This window comes from Theobroma umbraticum, unplaced genomic scaffold (assembly GCF_002168275.2).
Source record: "Theobroma umbraticum cultivar Fairchild unplaced genomic scaffold, ASM216827v3 scaffold_50.0, whole genome shotgun sequence".
NCBI lineage: Eukaryota > Viridiplantae > Streptophyta > Magnoliopsida > Malvales > Malvaceae > Theobroma > Theobroma umbraticum.
In genome coordinates this window covers 7,989,366-8,011,125 of record NW_018397261.1, presented here as the reverse complement: position 1 = coordinate 8,011,125, position 21,760 = coordinate 7,989,366, and the positions used below count along the sequence as shown (strand labels likewise).

The 21,760-nt window shown below is 36.1% G+C and overlaps 5 protein-coding genes and 1 pseudogene across 5 annotated transcripts; 1 reads left to right on the top strand and 5 right to left on the bottom strand.

Moving 5' to 3' along the window:
- Positions 1 to 557: 557 nt before the first annotated feature.
- Positions 558 to 3,431, bottom strand: LOC110418108 (WAT1-related protein At1g68170-like). Its single transcript, XM_021430732.2, has 7 exons — positions 3,085 to 3,431; positions 2,541 to 2,600; positions 2,063 to 2,179; positions 1,676 to 1,925; positions 1,405 to 1,563; positions 1,140 to 1,291; positions 558 to 958 (listed from the first exon to the last, which is right to left on the bottom strand). The coding sequence occupies exons 1-7, from the start codon at positions 3,279 to 3,281 to the stop codon at positions 757 to 759; spliced, it is 1,137 nt and encodes a 378-aa protein (XP_021286407.2). The 5' UTR covers positions 3,282 to 3,431; the 3' UTR covers positions 558 to 756.
- A 1,986-nt stretch (positions 3,432 to 5,417) lies between these two features.
- Positions 5,418 to 7,740, bottom strand: LOC110418366 (WAT1-related protein At1g68170). Its single transcript, XM_021431064.2, has 7 exons — positions 7,310 to 7,740; positions 7,126 to 7,188; positions 6,921 to 7,037; positions 6,516 to 6,777; positions 6,263 to 6,421; positions 5,985 to 6,136; positions 5,418 to 5,790 (listed from the first exon to the last, which is right to left on the bottom strand). The coding sequence occupies exons 1-7, from the start codon at positions 7,501 to 7,503 to the stop codon at positions 5,604 to 5,606; spliced, it is 1,134 nt and encodes a 377-aa protein (XP_021286739.1). The 5' UTR covers positions 7,504 to 7,740; the 3' UTR covers positions 5,418 to 5,603.
- A 5,004-nt stretch (positions 7,741 to 12,744) lies between these two features.
- On the bottom strand, positions 12,745 to 13,626 carry LOC110418591 (uncharacterized). Its single transcript, XM_021431366.2, has 2 exons — positions 13,341 to 13,626; positions 12,745 to 13,237 (listed from the first exon to the last, which is right to left on the bottom strand). The coding sequence occupies exons 1-2, from the start codon at positions 13,518 to 13,520 to the stop codon at positions 12,950 to 12,952; spliced, it is 468 nt and encodes a 155-aa protein (XP_021287041.2). The 5' UTR covers positions 13,521 to 13,626; the 3' UTR covers positions 12,745 to 12,949.
- A 134-nt stretch (positions 13,627 to 13,760) lies between these two features.
- LOC149527144 (uncharacterized) lies at positions 13,761 to 15,791 on the bottom strand. The gene has a single exon (XM_089783866.1). The coding sequence runs from the start codon at positions 15,784 to 15,786 to the stop codon at positions 14,431 to 14,433; it is 1,356 nt and encodes a 451-aa protein (XP_089639992.1). The 5' UTR covers positions 15,787 to 15,791; the 3' UTR covers positions 13,761 to 14,430.
- Positions 15,792 to 16,691: 900 nt separating this feature from the next.
- LOC149527143 (uncharacterized) lies at positions 16,692 to 17,914 on the bottom strand (annotated as a pseudogene).
- A 1,379-nt stretch (positions 17,915 to 19,293) lies between these two features.
- LOC110417686 (diphthamide synthesis DPH2 family protein) lies at positions 19,294 to 21,358 on the top strand. Its single transcript, XM_021430152.2, has one exon. It carries the CDS (start codon positions 19,481 to 19,483, stop codon positions 20,864 to 20,866), a length of 1,386 nt encoding a protein of 461 aa, XP_021285827.1. The 5' UTR covers positions 19,294 to 19,480; the 3' UTR covers positions 20,867 to 21,358.
- The last annotated feature ends 402 nt before the right edge of the window (positions 21,359 to 21,760 follow it).

The following is a 21,760-nucleotide window of genomic DNA, read 5'->3' as shown; positions in this document are numbered from 1 at the left end:
TGGTGTGTAAGTTGTAACGTGTTGCGATGCTAATTATGACGTGACCCATTACGTTAAAACATGATTAACACGTGCTCAGTTTCCACTAATTATATCATGTTACTTTATGTTACTTGTTTAACCTTTGGTTCCCCTCAAGGCCCAAAGCCTGAATCTTGAAATAAAGTAAATATTCTATCAGACTTGTTAGCAAGTGTGTGTCAATTTAATTTACTATACACTATAGCATTTGCACTTATTTAATTTGTTTGTTAAGAAATCGGCAAAACTCGAACTCTAAAAAATTAATTCGTTCGTTGATGGATTGACAAAAATCAAACTCTTTTGATTTTGTTTTTATTTAATGACCCATTTGAAAGGTCCTTCTTCTCCTCTTATGGTCACATTTGGATTTGGACATATAACTTTCCTTCCACTTCTTAATGAAAATCTTCATTGCCTTTGGGAAAAAATCAAAATACTAGGTCCCAAAGTGGATTCTAACGTGTAGAATTGTAGGTCGTGCTATATATGAGGTTTTTTTTTCTTAGCTTGATCCCATGCCATTGCTTCCATTTTCAAGTTTAACTTGATGCATTGGAACAAGTAATGCTAAAGTTGTAAACCAAATTTATCCAATCATTGTTTACATTGAATAAAGCTAATGGAATACAACGGGGAAAAAAAAAACCTCTAACAAAAGCATTTTCTTCTTTCTCTACCAAACTAGCTCTATGTTCTTGTTGTTCTTCATTCTCTTTTCTTATTTCCTATATCCTATTCCTTTGGTGAATCTTTACTAGCAATAACATTATTGTTATTGGAAGTGTTATCAGCTGAAGAAGTGACAATGATCTCGATGGGTTCATTTTGAGGGGAGCCTGCTGAGGGGACTAACTGATTCATCTTCTTCATCTCCTCGCCTTTACCCCACAGCACCACATACAGCCCCAACACAATTAGCACCGCTCCTATTATGCTGTAATTAGGAGAAAACAAAAATGTCCAATTAGTTTAATTACTAATTGCTTTACAAATTCAATTTCTTATTGCTTCTTTGCTTTCTTTCTTTGTTAAACCATAAAGTCTTCAATTGTCTAACTTTGGGTTTTGTTTTAATTTGGAAAAGTTATGTTCACAGGTTCCAAATAAGTACTTACCTTCCAAGATAGAGCTTTTCTTCAAGAAACAATGAGCCTGCAAAGGCTACCAAGACGAGCATCAAAGGGTTAAAAACAGATGCATAAAGCGGACCTCTCATGCGCACACACCAAGAGATCAAGCTAAAGATCAAACCAGATGCTAATATTCCCTGCAAAAAAACCAAGTGCCATCACCAACAATGAAAGAAAGCTTTTGCAAATTTAGCCATGTTAAGCTAAGTATCCAACTGATGTTGTAGTTTCAACATTTACAGCAACATACCCCGTAGGCAACAGTGAGAAGCCTGATATTCCAACCTAATTTCCACTGACTCATATCTTTTTCCGTGCAAAGTGCAAAGACCACGGCTTGGATGGCTCCCATTACGCATATCAATGCCGTGCTTGAGTAATAACATGGGTATTTCTCACTCATCTTAGCCTATCAAACAAACAGAAAGATTAAATTCTTCATTATTGAAAGATTTAATAACTTTTTGGGAAATGTAAGCATGACAAATATATACAAAATCTGTTGCAAAAATTAAATTTACCTGAATGTTCAACCACAGGGCGTAAGCGACACAGCTGCCGAGAGCCAGCAAAGCGCCCAATAGCTGATGGGCAGAGCCTGCATGTGATGAAGCCCCGTGGCGCCCATGACGTAGAAGGTCAAGATGGTTCGATCCCATATTAATTTGGAATCCTTTGTAAAACGTGAGCAGCATTGCCCCACCGATTCCAATCACTGTTCCCAACACCTTTGCCTTCCCTGCCATTGTTCCAAAAGCTAGCTTTTCCAATCTGCCATAAAAAGATATATTGGACCCCCCATGAAAATTTTCAGACCATTGGTTGACATGTGCAAAAGAGGCACAGCAACTACTATTTTTTGTGTTTTAAGTTAAAATTGGACGAGTTAAACAAGGATAGATATATACCCAATAGTGATGGCCATGATGAAAGTTATGGCTGGAATGAGATTAGTCATGGCAGAAACAAATGTTGCAGATGTTAAGGTCAGGCTTTCTATGTACAAATTTTGAGATAGTGAGCCCCTGCATGATGCAAAATAAAGACAAAATCTTTACATCTTGCAAGAAAAAAAAAGCGATATTTTCAATAAATTAACCACTTTTTTGGATTTGTTTTGCTTGTGGAGTATAATTTCTTCTTAATGACTGAAATTTGGGAATAAAGAGAGAGAGAGAGAGAGAGAGAGTAGGGAAACAGGAGGAAGTGGGTTTATGGAAAAAGAGCACGAGTTTCATTCAATGCAAATTAAAAGGATTCTGGAACTCAGGTTCGGTTGAATCTAGCTGGCTTTTTGTTTAGTACGTGGCAGCTGGCAACAAAAGGGGCCTGAGAGATGGAAACATTATTCACTTGTTAATCAAAACTGGTAACTAACAAACTTACCCGAGTAACCCACAGAAGAATGCTTGAATCAGTACAGTGCATGTCAGTTTCGGCCTCTTCCTGCGCCAACAAATATTACAAAAAGCAACAGGGTTAATTACCATATTCCTTCAGGCAAAAAAGAAACCTTGAAATCTTTCATTTCAAAGTGCAAAAAGCTTCACGTTTTGATGATTTATTGTCTCTCATAACTTCCAATGAAGCAAAAACATTGTGAAGAACCATCTGATTGAAACTAGAAATCCTAATAACATGAAAAGGCTGAACAGTGGCTAATTAAAGATACTACCTGAATAAGTAATACTAAAAGAAAACATGGAGGAAAGACAAAAGAAAAAAATGGAACCGAGTGACATATTTTCCGACTGCCTTTTTGCCATAAATGACAGGAGAAGAGAAGCATCATCCATGGATTGATGATATATATATATATATATATATATACGCATACTATTGTAATCATGAATGTTGAGAAGGAAAGGAAATTAAAACAAGAAACGCAAAGAATGAACAAAAAAGAAAGAAAGAAAGAAAGAAAGCAAACCTTTCAAGAATGAGAGCAAGAGGGATCATGACAGCCGTGGCAAATATGAACCTATAAGCAACGATAATCCTCAAGCTCATTCCATCATTTGCAGCCAATTTATACAGCACATTAACCCCAGCAAACACAACCTGAACCACCACCATCAACATTGCAGGCTTTAATACATGCAAAATGTTAACAATCTGCCCCATCATTTTGTTTTTTTGTTAATGATCACCAAAGACCAAAAACTGAGGTAGAAAGATATCCTGTATTTGAAAGCTTTTGTTTTGTCGTTTGCTTCTGTTTCTCCGCTGAACACAGCAATTCACAAACCCCAGAGATCAGATGGTAAGTAGCTAGCTAGCTAGGTTGTGCTTGGTTACAAGAAAAATGGGAGCCGAGCCCTTGCTATTTATAAGCTGTAAATGTTCAGTGTATCAGTGTTATCATACTCTCTTTCTTTCTCTCTTCCTCTCTTGCTTCGATAAGCGAGAGGCTGCGGTGTTTATCCACGTCACCATGTACGTAACGCCTCTGCACGTGCTCAGTTTCCCACTTCAAACGTAAGCCTTAATTTGCCTTTGCTTTTATCTTTGGAACCCCTTTGGCCTTTTTGCCAAGACTCACACTTTCTTTTTTTTAGTCAAGCTTGGATAATTACAAAGCCAATATACTTCCCCCACACGTGGAGGGAGGTATGCACACGTGTGAGGAGCATTCTTCTTCGTGTTTATAACACGCGGATGGTGCATGTTGTGGCAGTTCTCATGGTTCACCCACGTTAGTGGGTGCGTAGTCTGCTTTGACACTTCCTTCCAAGCTGCAAACCCTGAGAATCAAGGGCAAAAAAATGGAAAATGATGGGTGTGTTTGATACCAGAGAAAATGAAGGAAAAAGGGTGATGGAAAATTAAAGTTCTACTGGTAAATACTATATGTTTCATTATGATTATAAGCCTAATTAATTCACACTATATTCACATTCTTTATAATATATCACGTGCATTAAATATTAACTAATGTTTATCATGATTAATTAATGTTTGATTATTAATTGTAAAGATAAGTTTAAGAGCTACCCGTGAAAGGTGTTGGATTTTTTTTTATGGCCTTGTTTTTGTTAAAAATATGGGATTACCAATGAAGCAAAACCTTTACTAAAGAGGATTGTAATAAAGTTGTGGAAGGCTGCTTTTAGTGGAGACATTAGCTTTTGTTTGCTTTTTCCACGATGAAGGAGAAATTAAAATTTGATTTTGATGCTTTGTTTTTTCTATTTTGAAGCATAAAATCTTAAAATTAGAAAAAAAAAGAAATAAAAATTTTATATTTTATTCCATACTTAATATTTTATTCATAATTTTATGTCACGTGTTTAGTTTTATATTACCTACTAAAAGTCATAACTTCTTATAAGCAAATATGCATGGGAAGGATTCTTTGTTCTTCTATGTACTGTTCTACTTCTCTACCGTCGTATAGTAATTTTTATAATAAAAATTGAGTAATGGAAAGTTTAAAAGCACGTGATATGAAATTATAAAAAAAAAATTAGTAATTTTGTTTGTTGAAATCAGCCAAAAATACAAAAGGGTTTCCAACAGAGTTCCAGATAAACACTCATCAAAAGATTTCTGCAAGTTGAAAAAAATGTGCCTTGGAGGAAACACAAAACTTTTTGATATTGTATTACTATTGGTAAGCAATGGTAGCCTTTTACAGGAGCAGTCAACAGCAACTTTCCTTTTGATGGCTCTAGATTTTCGACGAAATTAGGTAAAAGTGAATTAACAAGACATTGCTTTTCGCACTACCCCACCTCGCGTGTTTCATCTCTCTTTCCCTTATATTTTTAGTCATGAAATTAATGGATTAATTTGGCACCCAATAACTAAATGAGAAGCTTAATCTCTCTAAAGTAATGTCCTACATAAGTCATTATCATCGACAGTGTATTCAAATACATGTCCACGATTTATTCATGCTCTATAAGCTTAAAGTTAATGAGTTTCATAACCGCAGAAAGGAATCCTATGATTGGATAATTCTATTCTAAATCAATAGACATGAAAGCTGTAATAGTCTATTGGTTGTCAACCTGAGTACAAATTGTACAGAGACAAAACCAAAAGAATGGATCTGAATCTATGAGCGAAAAACTTAGGTAAAAAGGGTATTTTACATTATTAGACTTTGATTTTTTTCAAGTTTTGTTTCATTTACATAATTCGAATTTTTTTCATTTACGATCTTTTTGAGTATGTTTCAAATTCGTTCATGACATTGGTGATTGTATGACGATTTTCATTCGAAATTTAACAGCTTATCAATGGATGAATAAATTTTAAACAAATTCAAAAAAAATATGAATAAAAAAATTGAATATTTTACATCATGAATAAAAAAAATGAAATATTATTAACAAAGTAACAACGAAGCTTTGGAGAGTCTTCTGCAACAACTACTCCAAAATCTGTGTAACTTCTAGCTACTACTGGTAAAAGGAAGTTGGCCTCATGAAAAGGACATTTTGCTCAAGGCTGAATGGTAATATTATGGGGAAATGCTTCTGCTCTTTCCTTGTTCTCCATTTGATCAACTTCTTGTGTTCCTTCAGATTCATTAGTTGTTGGTACTAATCGAGTATTCTGCTTCATCTCTCTGGCTTTGCCCCACAGCACCACATAAAGTCCACACACAATCAGCATTCCTCCTAGTATACTGTGATTTATAGAAACAGTCAAATTAAAAGACCATCATCATGTAAGAGAAAGGTGATTATATATAATTATTGCATAGCATAGTATAGGATACTTACAACATATTGATCTTTAAATGATTTGTATAATTATTGCAAATGTACAAATCTGTACTCGAGAGTACAATGACAAAACGTACAAAATATGAAATGATACCTTCCCAAGTGCAGCTTTTCATCCAGTATAAGAGATCCTGCTATGGCAACAAATACAAGCCCCAAAGGATTGAAAATAGAGGCATACAGGGGACCTCTCAAGCGAATGCCCCAAGAGACCAAGAAGACCATCAAAGCAGAGCCCATGATTCCCTGCAACAAAGTAGTTCAATAATTCACAATGATGTTCGACAACCAGAAAAGGATGCTCGGCTTTTTCCAAAATAGAGAATCAACTGATAAATTAGTATACTGAAGTTGATGCATCCATTAACATACCGCGAAAGCTACACTTAAAAGCCTAATATTCCAGCCTAGTTTCCATTGACTCCAATCTCTTTCTGTGCAAAGGGCAACTATAGTACCCTGTATTGATCCCATTATGCACATTAAAGCAGTGCTTGAATTAAGATAAGGGAATCTCGCGTTCATCTTAGCCTGACAAAGTTCAAAGAACGAAAAGAATATGTAAATTTTATAAACTTCTAATCTGGGAACTTTATGAAATTACAAATTTACTTTGAAAAATCACCTGAATGATCAACCACAAAGCGAATGAAATGCAACTCAAAAGGCCCAAGAATGCACCCAGAATGAATCTGCCAGGATCATTTGATGAAGGTCCAGGGCTTCCTGTCGATTGCTGATGATGGTGCAAAAGGTTTACATGTGTAGACCAGATGTTGATTTCTACCCCTTTGTAAAATGTGAAGACCATTGCTCCGCCTATTCCTAGTAATGTCCCCAACACCTTTGCCTTCCCAGCGACTGTTCCTAGCCCCAGTTTCTCCAACCTGTGATGAAATTCGAACCACAGAAACTTTGAATCAGTGTATGTAACATGAAAGTAGCAATGGTAAAAGCCTCTACTATCAATCCATGATAGATTGTAAATAATTTTCGTGATGACTATTGGCTAAGAATGTAAGATGCCTACTTAAACAAAATGGCCAAAATAAAAGTAATGGCTGGAGCCAGGTTGATCATGGCAGAAACAAATGTTGCAGATGTATACACCAAGCTTTGCAGGTACAAGTTTTGACCTAGTGCTCCCCTGCCCAATTTGAACTAAAGATGTTAAGAAACAGTTGTTTCATTTAATGTTAGGAGTCTCAAAAGGAATATTCATAGATTTAACTTACCCAAATAACCCACAAAGGAATGCATAAAATAGTACCATTCCATTGATTTCTCCCAAGCTTTTCCTATAAAGAAAAAACAAATTCAAGATTTATTATACTAAATTCCTGATGAGAGGATCAAATGCAATAAATGTAGACATGTTTACACAAACAAAAGAAAGAAAGATTAATTAATTCTATCGACCTTTCAAGAATAAGAGCAAGAGGAACCATGACGGCTGTGGCAAATATGAATCTGTAAGCGATGATAATCCTCAAGTTCATCCCATCATTCGCTGCAAATTTATACATGACATTAACCCCAGCAAACATTACCTGACTCACCACCATTAACATTGGAGGCTTTAACCCATGAATAATATTCCCAATCTTCCCCATTGTATTAAACCAAAAAAGAAAAAGAAAAAGAAAGCAAAAGGGAAGCGAGAATATGAAGACCCTTTTGCCTTCTTGATTTCTTGCTTCCCTTAAATCTCTCTCAAAGGGAAAAAAAAATTATCAGCGGAGATTGCTTGTGTTTCTCTTTGTTTTGTTTTGTTTTGTTTTCTTGTTACTGAAAGCTTAAAGGAACAGGGTTTACAACTGGCTTTCTAATTCCCAAGACTCCGAACGAAGAACGACTCCTGGGTGTAGGAGATTTGAATGAACTGACTCTATACATATATAGAGAGAGAGACAGGGAGGCGTTTGAAACGGAAAATGTAAATAGACACGTAACCTTTTACGGAGGTATCATTTTCCTGCAAAGATATACGTATTAGTTTTAATATCCTTTTGTTAGACGTGACAGATACCAAATATTTCATTATTTTTTGGGGACAAAATTAATTTTTTTGGCTAAAAAGAAATAAATGGACAAAAAATCTGATTGAAAAGAAAAGGAAAAACATTAATTGTTGCTCTCATGTTAAAAGAATTTAGGCAACAATTTATAAAATTAATTTTTTATAAAAATATAAATTTCCATTTGTATTCAAGATCTTGTTGGTGAAATTAAAATTTGATTTGTATGCGTTTTTTTTCCTTTTTTGAAGGATAAATTCATAATGTTAAAAAAAAGCAGAACAATTTTTTTTTCTCGTTCCATGTTCTGCTTGGTGGTTTTTTTTTTAAATTTATAATTTTGTATTGGACCTTTAGTTTTATACTATATCAATTAAAATGATACTTTCAAACCTTTAAATACTAAACCCTGAACTATAATATCAAAGTTTAAAGACATGATATAAAATAATAAAAAAAATTGAGACAGATGATTTTTATTTGAAAAAATAAAGATAATTGATAACTGTATTTTAGTTTTTTTTTTTATAATTGAAGAAAAGAGGATTAAAATTTTACTCTTTATGCAGAAAAATTATGTACTAATTGATAAGCTAAATGCTTGAATATAATAATTAACTTTATTTTGGTTGAAACCAGTCAAAATACGATAACTTTCAAACAAAGTGTTAGAGATGAGCACTCAAAACCCATCAAAGAATTTTGCAAGTTAGAAAAATATTTGCCTTAGGAACACACAACGACGTGCTTACAAAATAATTTTTAAAAATAATGTATTTTTGAAAATAATTCTTTTTATAATTTTAATTATATTTAGTTAAGAGAAAAGATTTTTGAATAAAATTATCTTTATTGAAATTTCTTCATATTCAAGTGTAAAAAAAAAATTGTTACACGTTATGTTAAAAAAAAAATTATTGCAAGCTATGTTGAAAAAATATTATTATTACATGCTATGTTGAAAAATAAAAATTGTTGTATTATATTGAAAAAAAATTATTACATGTCATGTTGAAAAAATTTTATTACTACATGTTATATTCAAAAAAATTTTACTATACATCATTTTGAAAGAAAAAAAATATATTACACACCATAGTTAAAAAAATTTTACCATCCTCTATGTTAAAAAAAAAAGTTGTTATACACACCATGTTAAAAAAATTATTGTATGCCGTATTCAAAAAATTTTGCTACATGTCATTTTGGAAAGAATATTATTACAAGCAATGCTATATTTAATAAATTTGTTACATGTCAAATGCATTAGAGTTGTTATATACAGGTATGATGTTTAACAACGTTGGATTGTATTTAAATTTACAAATTTCACTTATAACTTCAACCTATTACTTTGAGGTTCTATGAATGTAAATGAATAAATCAATGAACATACATTAATGTCATTTATTTCAATAAATTTGTTACACATTAAGTGCAGTAGAATTGTTACAAGCAAGCATAACGTGTAACAACTCTGAGCAATGTTCTAATTTACAAATTTCACTTATAACTTCACTCTATCAATTTTGAAATTATGTGAATATAAACTAATAAATCTAAAAATATATATTGTTATTATTTCTGTTATTTGATTTATAGATCGACAACAATATAACAAGATGGTGAGAGATAAATAAAAAGATAGCGATAGTAGTAAAATTAGAAATATAGATGGTTAGAAAGAGTTGAATAGTAAGAGAGACAAACAACATTTAATTTATCTAAATGATAAAAGACAAAAATGGAGAGCATTTAATTTGTTTGAAATGATTTAAAGAATATTTTTGTTAAATGTGATACAAACCCTTACCTTGTTTGTTTCATTTCTTTTCCCACATTTCAGTCATATAATTAATGGATTTGCTAAATGGTAACGTGAGGAACTGCTTGACATGTGATGGACTTTGATACTGGGACAGGATTTATTCGAACCATACCAACACCACGCAGCAATAACATGCAACAACTCCACTTGGAGCCAGAAATCAAGCGCCTCACCAATCTTCTACACAAACCAGAAAGCAACAACACCATACCAAACCATACCCATCAGCTCTTTATGGGGGCAAGCAGGCCATCGCAGGCGTATGACATCGCCACTTTTTTCTTGAACGGTGACAGATACCTAAAAGGTAACCTGCCGTCGTCGGCATTGCAGAGCAAGCGTACCAGAATACAGAAACCAAAGATAATGTGCTTTGTCGTGGGTGCCATTGTTTGCTTAATACAATGGGGAAGATTGGGAATCTTATTCATGGGTTAAAGTTTCCAAATGTTCATGGTGCTGGGTCAGATATTGTTTGCAGGGGTTAATGTCAAGTATAAATTGGCAGCAAATGATGGCATGAGCTTGAAGATTGTCGTCGTTTACAGATTAACGTTTGCTACCGTCATCATGGTTCCTCTTGCTTTGATTCTCGAAAGGTCGATGATTAATCTTTCCTCAAGAAAATGCTTCTTGAATTCTTTTTATTGCATTTTATTTTCTCATCAGGAATTTGGTATAATAAATCTAGAATTTGGTTTTTCCTGACATGGAGAGTTTGACAAATATCAATGGAACGGTGCTATTTTATGCGTTCCTTCGTGATTGTTAGTTACTCGAATGGTACTAATCCAAAAAGGAATGCATTCCCAAGCTCAAATTCAAGATTTGTTATAATTCCTGATGAGAGGATCAAATTCAATAAAAAGGATTCAAGAAACATTACTAAGGGAAGAGTGATCTATCGATGAGAGCAAGAGGAACCATGACCACGGCGGCAAAGGTTAATCTGTAAACCATGACAATGCTCAAGTTGATCCCATCATTTGCTGCCAATTTATACATGACATTAATCACAGCAACATTATCTGACTCAGCACCATTAACATAAGAGGCTGTAACCCATGAATAAGATTCACAATCCTCCCTCATTGTTTCAAACAAACAATGGCACCCACGACAAAGCAGCCAGTATCTTGAATCAAAAACGTATAAAAGAGGTAAAAATAAAAAAAAGATGAAGACCTTTTAACGTTCTTGATTTCTTGCTTCTCCTATGATTCTCTAACAGCTCTAACAGGGATAAAACAACAGAGGAGATTGATGATGGTGAGGTTAAAGGGGTACCCAAGACTCCGAACGAAGAGCCAGTCTTGGCTTGTGTGGGAGATGTGAAAGAACTCAATATATATATAGAGAGGGAGAGAGGCCTATTGAAAGGAAATGTAAATGGTCACGTAAAGTGCGTCATATACAAATTCCCCACCGCTTTTATGCCTATATTTTTGTTTAGTATATTCTTAAAGGAGAATTAACGGTTGACGGTTGGTTGGTCACACGTATCCTCACCCTTTAAACTTTGGTAGGCATAGGAATCATGTTAGGTCCATTACTCCTTCCAAGGTTTACCATTTAATATTATCAAACTAGCATTAAATCCCACTAAAACTTCTGTCCTCAACTGCCAGAGACTTCAACAATTGATACCATGCACATGCATGCAATCACCCAACACCCATGCAAATCACTTGGCCTTAAATTCCATTCAACTAGGCAGACAGGGCACCCCTTATAGAAACGATGATTTCCAAACGTATGTGCCTTGCAGGAAACACAAAACTTTTGGTAGTCTATACTAATGGTAAGCAAGGTAGCTTTTCACAGGAGCAATAAAAAGAAAACATTTCCCAAGCTCTCCTTGTAGTGGAAAAAGAAAATTCAAGATCTATTATTATCAGAGGATAAATTGCAATAAAAAGAATTGAAGAAGCATGCATCTACCAAGGAAAGATTAACACCTTTCGAGAATCAAAGCCAGAGGGATCATGAAGATGCCAGAAGCAGAACTTAATCTATAAACTATAATGATCTTCAGTTCATGCCATCATTGGCAGCAAACTTGTACATTGCATTTACCCCGGCAAACAAGACAAACAGAAAAAAAATGGTGATATAGGCGTCAACTAAATCTAACACGAATCCTACAACTCAGAAATCATCCCATTCAACCATACATGCAGAAAATCCAAAACAACCAGCATGGAACTCAAAATGATACAATTTTGATGGAGTTAAAGAAACAGAGCAATCATCAATCTGTTTTGCAAGACTCCTAACACACAGGATTAATCACCCAACATGAATATAGCACCCTACCCTTATAACCATCAGATAGAACCCAGGTGAACTTACATTTTCAGTTTAGCCCCATAACCCGACTCACTGCTACGAACACCATCCCACATACAATTCCCCAACCCATTTCATTACAATTGCATCCATCAATCCCCCATTAAACTACACCCATCCTACAAATAATTCATTGCGATCCACCCCTTGCTTTGTTAAATAGTCAACACATTGATTTGCCTCCCACAATAAGTCCATCTCTATTGGAATGTCTCCTACAGTAAACACCCATACCATCTGTTTGCCTTAACACTGCACCCCTGCACTGCCTAAATCCATATGCCCACAGCTCCTCCCTAGCATTAATTCCCTCCATTACTCCTCCTTCCACAGTTTACTATAGCCATTAGCATTCAATATTATCAAACTAGCATTAAATCCCACTAAAACTTCTCTCCTCAACTCAACAATTATTACCTTGTAGTACTTCCATGCAATCACCCAACACCCGTGCAAGTCACCTAGCCTTATATTGCATACAATTATTACCACCAATTATTTTCAGAACCTGCTACAAACTATAAAAATTGCCATCTCCCTGTCATAATAACCTTACTTATATCATGTACTGTAATTTTACTTTGAGTCTGTCTGATTTAATTATGTGTTTTTGTGTTTCTTTCAACGACATTAATTTATTGAGAATAAGAACAACTTAATGAAAGAAAAAGAGAGATCAAAACCAAGCGTGGAAGCCCCTGGTTGAATTACATATGCAGTTAAGATCGAACAGGGCACTCCCTATAGAAACAAAATATCATCCTACAATAATACTTAGTAGAATTTTACAATTAAGCTCACAATCAGAGCTCATTTCCCCATAGAATGAATTTAACAAGAATTCTTCTTGGTACTGCAATGTTGTTACTGAGATTCCTTTGCTTCTGTCTTCTTTTCCTTCTCTTCCTCGCTCTCCGCTGGGGCAGCTGGTGCCTCTGTTTTTGGTTCTTCTTTCTTTGGCTCTACCTTGGGTTCTTCCTCCTTAGCCTCTGCCTTTTGTTCTTCTTTCTTTGGTTCTGCCTCTGGTTCTTCCTTTTGGGCCTCTACCTTTGTTTCTTCTTGTTTTGATTCCTCTGGCTTTGGCTCTGCAGGAAGTTCTACCTGGGGCTGCTGGGCCTCGGTTGGTTCCTTGTCTGCCTCAGTCTTTTCAGGCTGTCCATACATTACAAAGAATAGGTAAGTTAGGTAAGCATTTCAACCATGAAAACAACATAAAGAAAAGATATAACAGTCAACAGGATAATGATTCAATTACCTCATCAAGCAAAGAACCAAGAGATTGTTGTTTGCTTTCATCAGCTTCATTTTCCTTTTTTTCGACCATCAGTTCCTCAGGGGTGTGCTCAGCCTGAACAGACTCCTCCTTGGCTGGTTCCGGAAGTGGGGCAGAGGCCTCATCCCTCATTGCCTTTGGCACACTAGCGCAGGCACCCATGTCTGATCAAATCTCCAAAAATTAACTCCAAAGAGGAAGGAAACCTTTCTCTCTTATGAGAAAGGGTTCGAAGAAGAAACAAAGAAGGAAATGGAGCCTTTCTTGTGATGAGAATCATTTGCCTTCTGGGGAGCTTAAATAGGGATCTGTTGTTTCCATTTTTTTGGTTTTGACCATTTGTTATTCAATGGTGCAGAAAGGTTCAAGGCAGGCAGTGGCTGACAATCTAGCATAGTTTTAACTTGTTTTTTGTTTCTTAAATCTTAAAATAGAGAGTTGAAATTCGAAAAGTTTGGGTTTTTTAGGATCCCTTTTTCACTTAATTTAGTAAAAACTCGTTTCACGTAATTAAGAGCACACAAACCAAGTTAAACCAACATAAAATTAGAATAAGAACGAACAGCTTGACAGATTACAGATCAACCGTACCATAGGATTGATCATGGGCCATGTTATCAAGTTAAAGCCTGCTCAGACCATGTTTCACTCCTTGGTGCGCTGGTGGCAATGACTGTCTGGAGCTTGTGATCACAATTAGTCAGAAATATTAAAACCCCTTCAAAGGATAATAAGGAAGGTGATTAAAGAGAAAATGCTTATTTTGGATCAGCATCTTAGTGATTTATAATATTGACAAATATGGAGTTTTTCAATCTTCAGAATGTGATTAAAGGTAATCAGGTAACATCAAGAAAATCCAAAGGCAATAGAATTACGCAAAGATAACATAGACATGCATCGGTTAGATAGAAGGGAAAACTTATACTTGTGAGAGAGAGGGCGCGAGAATCTTTGAAACTATTGCAAACAGCAGTCAAGGATAGAAAAAGAAATTGTTTGATGGATACAGATTAGCAGAGAAATAAAGAAACAGATATACCCAGATTCATGTGCTAATTAATTAATCAGCTTAATCCCTTTTAAGATCCATACTTCTCTGCTTAAGTTGCATTGCTATGCACTCATTCCCAAGTTTCAGACACTTGTTTTCCATTCTCATCTTGTCCACCTCCATGTCCTGTTTCAGGCTGTTACACTGCCACTTGAACCGCTGCTTCTCTAACTTAAGCATCTCGGATTTTAGCTGTAATTTTTGCATCTCTAGTTGATACATGCGATATGCCATCTGTTGATTCTGTGATCTATCTGCCTCATTGCCTTCAGGGCAACAAAGATTCTGATGAGTGAAATTATAAAGTGGTTGAGCATCTGAAATTTGGTTGCAATCCCACGGTTTCAAAGGATTCCCAAGGCCTGCAACTTTGTTTTCATTTGTTTGCTTCAACCACATTGCAGAGACTGCAGAAAACCCAGAATTTGTCCCATTGTACTCAGCTAAATCACCTTGAGCATCTAAAGGTTGGTTAGAATCCAATGGCTTTGAAGTATTCCCAAAACCAGCAATTTCATTTTCATTAGTCAGTCTCAACCTTGCTGAGAACACTGGAATCCCAGAAGTTGCCCCACTATCCTCAGCTGCATCACCTTCAGCAAGGACTCCAGCTTTTTGATCAGTACCATAAAGCTCAGGCTGGCTCAAGTCATGAAGCTCATTCTCGTTTTCATTCTTCAGAATTAACAGCAAAGACTGCAACAAATCTGGATCATGAGGTAGATACAATCGATTGCCATTGTGATAGGAGCACATCTCTTCAAAAAACAAATGTTTTGAAGTCAAAATTTTTCTTACGTCTTCTTTCCCCTTCTCAGATAAATCTATTACGTCCAAAAGCTTTGGGTTCTCAACAACCTTGCAAGAAGTGCCTCTCCCCAGTAAATCATTCAGTCTCCTATATGTTTTGTTCAAATTATTAAACTTATCCTCACATTGTTGAGGAGATACATGGTAACCCCTCTCAACCATAACCTTTGAAACACACTTCCATTTTCCTAGTTTCCTCAAAAGAGAAGACATTTTTCTCTGACTACCCACACAATCAGTGGAAGGATCCTCCCCAATGTAAGAAAGAATAGTGATCAAAAGCTTCACCATTTTTCCAGTCCATTTCATGCGCTGCCAGGGGGAACCATCCTCACTCTTACCAACTTCATTGTGCTCAAGTGTGCCTTGTTCAGCATAATTTGTCACATCATCCTCAATAACCATGTTTTCATGTCCCTCATTCTCAACTAAACCAGAAGCAGAAGGAAGTTCGAGCATGCATGGCTTTTGTTCATGAGAAGGCTTCATTGATCCTTGCAGGTCTTGACAACCATAGGCCCATCCGTGCAGCACCTTACCACCTGGTGACCGTTGACCTTCCATTTTTTGTCATGCAAATATGCGATAAACTATTTGGATCAAATCCTTGAAAATATGTAAATATAATTCAGTTGCTCATATACTTTATCAATACCATCGGAGCATAGATGAAGAGTTCGGCAGACACAAACAGTTAAATCAATCTCACTTTGGCACAAGGCTAAACAGTCCCATAACTAATGTTATTCCCTGAATGCCAATAACTAGAATTAGATATTTAGACAGCCAAAATCCATGAAATATCTAGGATTTATTTGAACGAACCACACTCAAATGCATGAAAGCAGATCCAAATGAGAGCCTATATATTGCATATCCCGTTTCAAATTAATAAATTCAAAACAGAAATTTAAGAGGGTGAAAGCAAATGTATAGTCAGAGCTTTATCAAACAAACTCAAATAGTCAAAGGGGACTTATCTGCTGCATACACCCAGAAGCCATTTCCTCCATCAGACAATGGCTCCCTCTTTACAAACGGAGATGTGGAAGCAACAGCACCAGATCTAATTCAGATTTAAAGGGCCCTTGGTGCAATTGGGGACAGCTTGGGAATTGGGGAAAACTGACATCGATAAAAATGAAACGCCTGAAAGGCAGCTTGGGCACATCTGGCTTTGGTTTTAACATAAGTGCAGGTACCATGTTTAGGTGCCATTTGTCAATTCATTAATCCTCACTACAGGTAACATACAAAACACAGCTCACTACAGATATGCATTCAAAACTTATAATTACAGCCTGAATTGATGGAACAAAATAACATAATGCATCATTCAGCAAAACATGAGGCAATCTTGGCAATCTTAAATAATCAAAACAGAAATTTATAAGCTGGTAAACTTTTCATTACACTAGGCTTGAAATAGGATTCCAAGAAGTATTCCTGATCATAATATGTACTCAGTATTAGACCCTGCTTATTTTCTTGTGCTTAAGTTCAAATGCCAAACATTCATTCTCAAACTTCATACACTGATTTTCCAGCCTCATCTTGTCCAAATCCCTGTCATTGTACCAATTGACCCTTCGCCACTCAGACCATTGCTTCTCCAACTCAAGCTTTTGGACCTGAATATGCAACTTCTGCTCTTTCAACTGAAGTAAGCGAAATGCCATCTACTGGTCCTGCAACCCATCTGACTTGCTGTCGTTAGGGTAAACATGAATAATATCAATTCGGTCATCTTGTTTTGGATTGCCAACAATCACATCTTTCATTACATTCATTTGATTTGACCTCTTCAAGGATAGCTCCAAAAACCTGGGGGTTCCCCCATTATCTTCTGTTTCCTCAATTTGATCATCAGCTCCAGCACCCTGCTGTCCTTTGTCAAAGTCATCATCACTTTTGTTCTGCCTTGATTGATTAGGCTTCTTGTTGTCTCTACATCTAAGAGGTAAATGCAAGGAGCGTTGCACCTCTGGATCATGAGGGAGATGCAGTCTATTCCCCTTATGATATGAGCACATCTCCTCATTAAACAGATTCTTTGAGCTCAAAATTTTCTTCACCTCCTCCTTTGCCTTACCAGATACATACTTCGTGTCCATGAGCTCCGAGTTCTCTGCAACCTTCCATGAAGTACCTCTCCCAAGAAAATCATGCATCTCTTATATCTTTTATTCAAATCATTGAACTTGTCCTCGCATTGCTGAGGTGATACATGATAACCCCTTTTGACCATGACTTTAGAAAAACATTTCCAATTTCCTATCCTCTGCAACATAAACTGTTTTCTTCTAATGCCACCCAGACAATCAGAAGAAGCACCCTCTTCAACATATGAAACCACATTGATTAAAAGCTTAACCATTTGTTCAGTTCATTTTATACGCTGCCACAAGGACTCCCTTTTCTCCTTATGAACATCAAAATATCCATCACCGCATTCTTCATCAAACTTCATCCTATTATCATCACTTGTCGACTTCTTCACTCTCTCATAAGGTTTTCCAATTTCTTTCACATTTTGTAACCTAAAAGAAGAAACATCTTGAAATTGGGAACCTCGCTGGTGAAGTTGTGGTTTTGAGCATTGATGAAACTGCAATGACCCTTGTGAATCTAAAAATGCAAATGCCTGACCACCCAGAATCACATTACCATCTGATGTAGGACTTCCTTCCATTTTTGCCACACAGAAGAAAAAATGAAATCTTTTTAAACCAAAGGCACGCAATACCACTCTGCTTCTTGAATGCAGCTTACAAGTAAAACGAAATGGCCTTTGAAACTAGAGAACTACAAAAAGGCAACGCTGCTAATCTTAATTAGTTAACTACAACAGAACCTTCGAACGGATATATCAATTAAAGCGAAACCCAGAACCCAGATTCAGAAAATCTAAAACAATTAAACACCCTGATTGCATGCAATATCCAATAATGTAGAAATCAAATGTAAATCCATTTTAAAGCTATTAACAAACACTTTTTTGGGATTCTTCTTATATGGGAAAGTAAGTTCTTAAAAGTAGAAGCAAACAAGAGACTTATCTGGCACAAAAAGCAAAGACCCGTTTCGCCAACTCTCTTCACAGAGTTGCGAAGTTGCGTTGCGCCAAGACATGGAAGCAGTTCGACTGAACTCAAACGACAACTTGGCCACGAGTCGGTCGGGCTTATGTTTAAGGCCTAAGCTCGGCTGAGCTTGAAAGGTCGTTGGACTGTTGCTAAGTCCAAGACTAAAATACATTGCTGAGGCTTCCCAATGTCAGCCCACTTCACAAATTCATTTTCTTTTCCTTTTTTTTTCTTCTTTTAAATATTTTAATACTTTAAATATGTTTATCAATTAAAATTAAGTAAAAGTATATTATTTATTAATAAAATTATATCAATAGATCAAACTCAAACTTAAAAATTCATGTTTAAATCCAAATTCACTTATAATAAGTAGGGATGAGAATGGGTATACTTTAATCGAGAACATACTTCTACCGATTTGATTATGTAAGATATAGATATTTTGAATTTGGAAAATATTCGGATGGTGTTCGGTTAGCACTTCTTGTATACTTAATATGCAAATTCATTAATGGATATGTATTTATTTATTTTTTGATTATTTAAGATATTTTTTGAAATATTTAAAAATTTTGTTATATAAATTTAAATTTTAATATTTATTTACTTTTAATAAGATATTTAAATGGATTTGATAACTAATTAGTAGTGAATAAGGTTTTAGGGTTTAACTTCGAGATCAGATAATAAATTTAAAAAATAATTGAGTCAATGAGTTTAAATATCTACTTATTAATAAATTTAAAATAAGATATCTCAAAATTACCATACACTTTAGTCTTTGACAATCTTAAAAATAAGTTCAAAAGAATTGAAAGGATAGCAAAATAATTGAACACCTCTGGTAAATCTAGTATGTTTATTGTATATACTAATTTGAGTTTAATTTAAAAGGAAAAGGCTTACAATAACAAAATTAATATTATCTTATTTAAAAAAATAAAAAACAAAAACCCTTCGTTCAGCAGGGACACTCCATTTAGCGACGCCACCGACTTCTTTTATTTCCTTTCCATCTCTTTCCTCGACAAAACCCTATTATATTCTTTTGTTCTTTCATTTTTCCCGTCGCTAAATCTCGGAAGACCGTCGCCGAGCACCGTGTCAGTTGATTGATCAAATGTCGGGTTAAGAAGCATATCTGGAAGAGAAAATCTGCTTCTTTGATCATGGATCCGGTAATGGAGAAAACCAACCAACATCAACCGGAAGAGAAGCGGGAAACGCCTTTACCGCTTCAACGAAACGCCAACAACTTGAAACCAGTCCCGAAGCGTTTCGTCAAGAACCAAATCCCTGACTCGATCCTCAACGACGCCTCCCTGAACGCCGCCATTTCCCTTCTTCCTTCCAACTACAATTTCGAAATCCATAAATGCGTGTGGCGCGTCCGTTCTACGGGCGCCAAGCGAGTCGCCCTTCAGTTTCCCGAAGGGCTCCTTATGTACTCCCTTGTTATCTCCGATATCCTTACCTCTTTCGCTGACGTCACTCACTGCTTTATCCTCGGCGACGTCACTTACGGTGCATGCTGCGTCGACGACCTCTCCGCCACTGCCCTTGGTGCCGATTTGTTAATCCATTATGGTCACAGCTGCTTAGTCCCAATCGATTCCACGAAAATCCCTTGCCTTTACGTCTTCGTCGAGATTAAAATCAACGTCGATGGTCTAATTAACACAATCGAACACAACCTCACTTCTTCCAGGGAATCCGTTGTCCTTGCTGGTACGATTCAGTTTTCCTCGGTGATTAGATCGGCGAAGCCAGAGCTAGAAAAACGAGGGTTTAGGGTTTTAATTCCTCAGTCAAAACCTTTATCCGCCGGTGAAGTTTTAGGTTGCACCGCCCCCAAAATTGGTACCATGGCAAATGCTAATGAAACCGTGGCAGTTTTCGTGGCAGACGGGAGGTTTCATTTGGAGGCGTTTATGATAGCGAATCCAGGGATCAAGGCTTTTCGATACGATCCTTATTTAGGGAAGTTGTTTTTGGAGGAATATGATCATAAGGGGATGAGGGAAACGCGAAGGAGAGCCATAGAGAAGGCCAAAAGAGCCAAGAGTTGGGGGATTGTGTTGGGGACATTGGGGAGGCAAGGCAATCCTAGGGTTTTAGAGAGGTTTGAAGGGAAAATGAGGGAGAGAGGATTTGATTATACTATTATTTTGATGTCGGAAATTAGTCCTACGCGGATTGCTTTGTTTGAGGATGCTGTGGATGCTTGGATTCAAATTGCTTGTCCTAGGCTCTCTATTGATTGGGGTGATGCGTTTGTAAAACCTTTGTTGACTACATTTGAGGCAGAGATTGCGCTTGGGGAGATATCCGGGTGGTGGGAGAGAGATGGTTGTGGTTCTTGTGGAAATGGGTTGCATCGTGGGGAGAGTAAATCATGTTGTGGTTACAGGGGAAGAGAGGATTTTCATGGGGATTATCCGATGGATTATTATGCACAGGATGGTGGAGAATGGAATTCCTCTTATGTGAAGAAGTCGGCTCGTCCGGTGAGGAGAAATATTGTACCTCCCTCCGGTAATGGTGCTGTTCTTTAGCTGCTTGGGGAGGGACAATTGAAACTCTGTATTCATGTGAGCATGTCTAACTTATGTCATTTCTATCATCTAATTGATAGGAGTTTTCAACATAGATGTTTTTGGAATACCTCTTTTTGTTTTTCATGTTTCCATTGTAAAGTAGAAGATCATAGAATGTGCTATAGGTGCTATATGGCCAGAAATTAATACAGCTTGAAGATCACTCGGAGTTAAAAGGGTTGCTGATATTGTTGTTTCTGTTTCTATAAGTTGTATCAATGGAAAGAAGTTTTGCACTACCAAATTGGGGTTTATGTTTCTGTTTCTATAAGTTGCATCAATGGAAAGAAGTTTTGCACTACCAAATTGGGGCTTATGTTTTCAGATAGATGGTTTAAATGTGTGTATGGAGTATTCCATTTTAGACCAAATTCTTTGGTATATCTTTCAATATTTACTGGATAGACAATCTTTATTGTTTTTATTTCTTGCTACTTACATCACTTGATGAGGATGACTTAAAATTGCGAAAGAAGATTTGTACCAGAAGAATGAAGAAGTTCAGATTAGTGAATTTAATCCCAGAATCAAACTTGTTACGGTTTTGAGGTGATGGGCCTTTTGAAAATGGTTATATAGCTTGTGATTTGAATGTATTCAAACTAGTTTAATGAGAAAAATGCCTTTTGATATGAGCATTTATTGATGTTAAAATTGATACTTCGATGACATAATTATAGAGCCACCGGATGTTAGCTTATAGGAACTAGACCATTAATGCGCAGGGGAGTGAGGGAACTGGTGTGCTAGTTATTTTCTTATTATGCTGCCATGCTAGTCAGGGAGTGAATTTTGATTTGGGACAGCAATTTAAAGAAGGTTATTAGTAATGATAAATAAGGAGAGAAATCT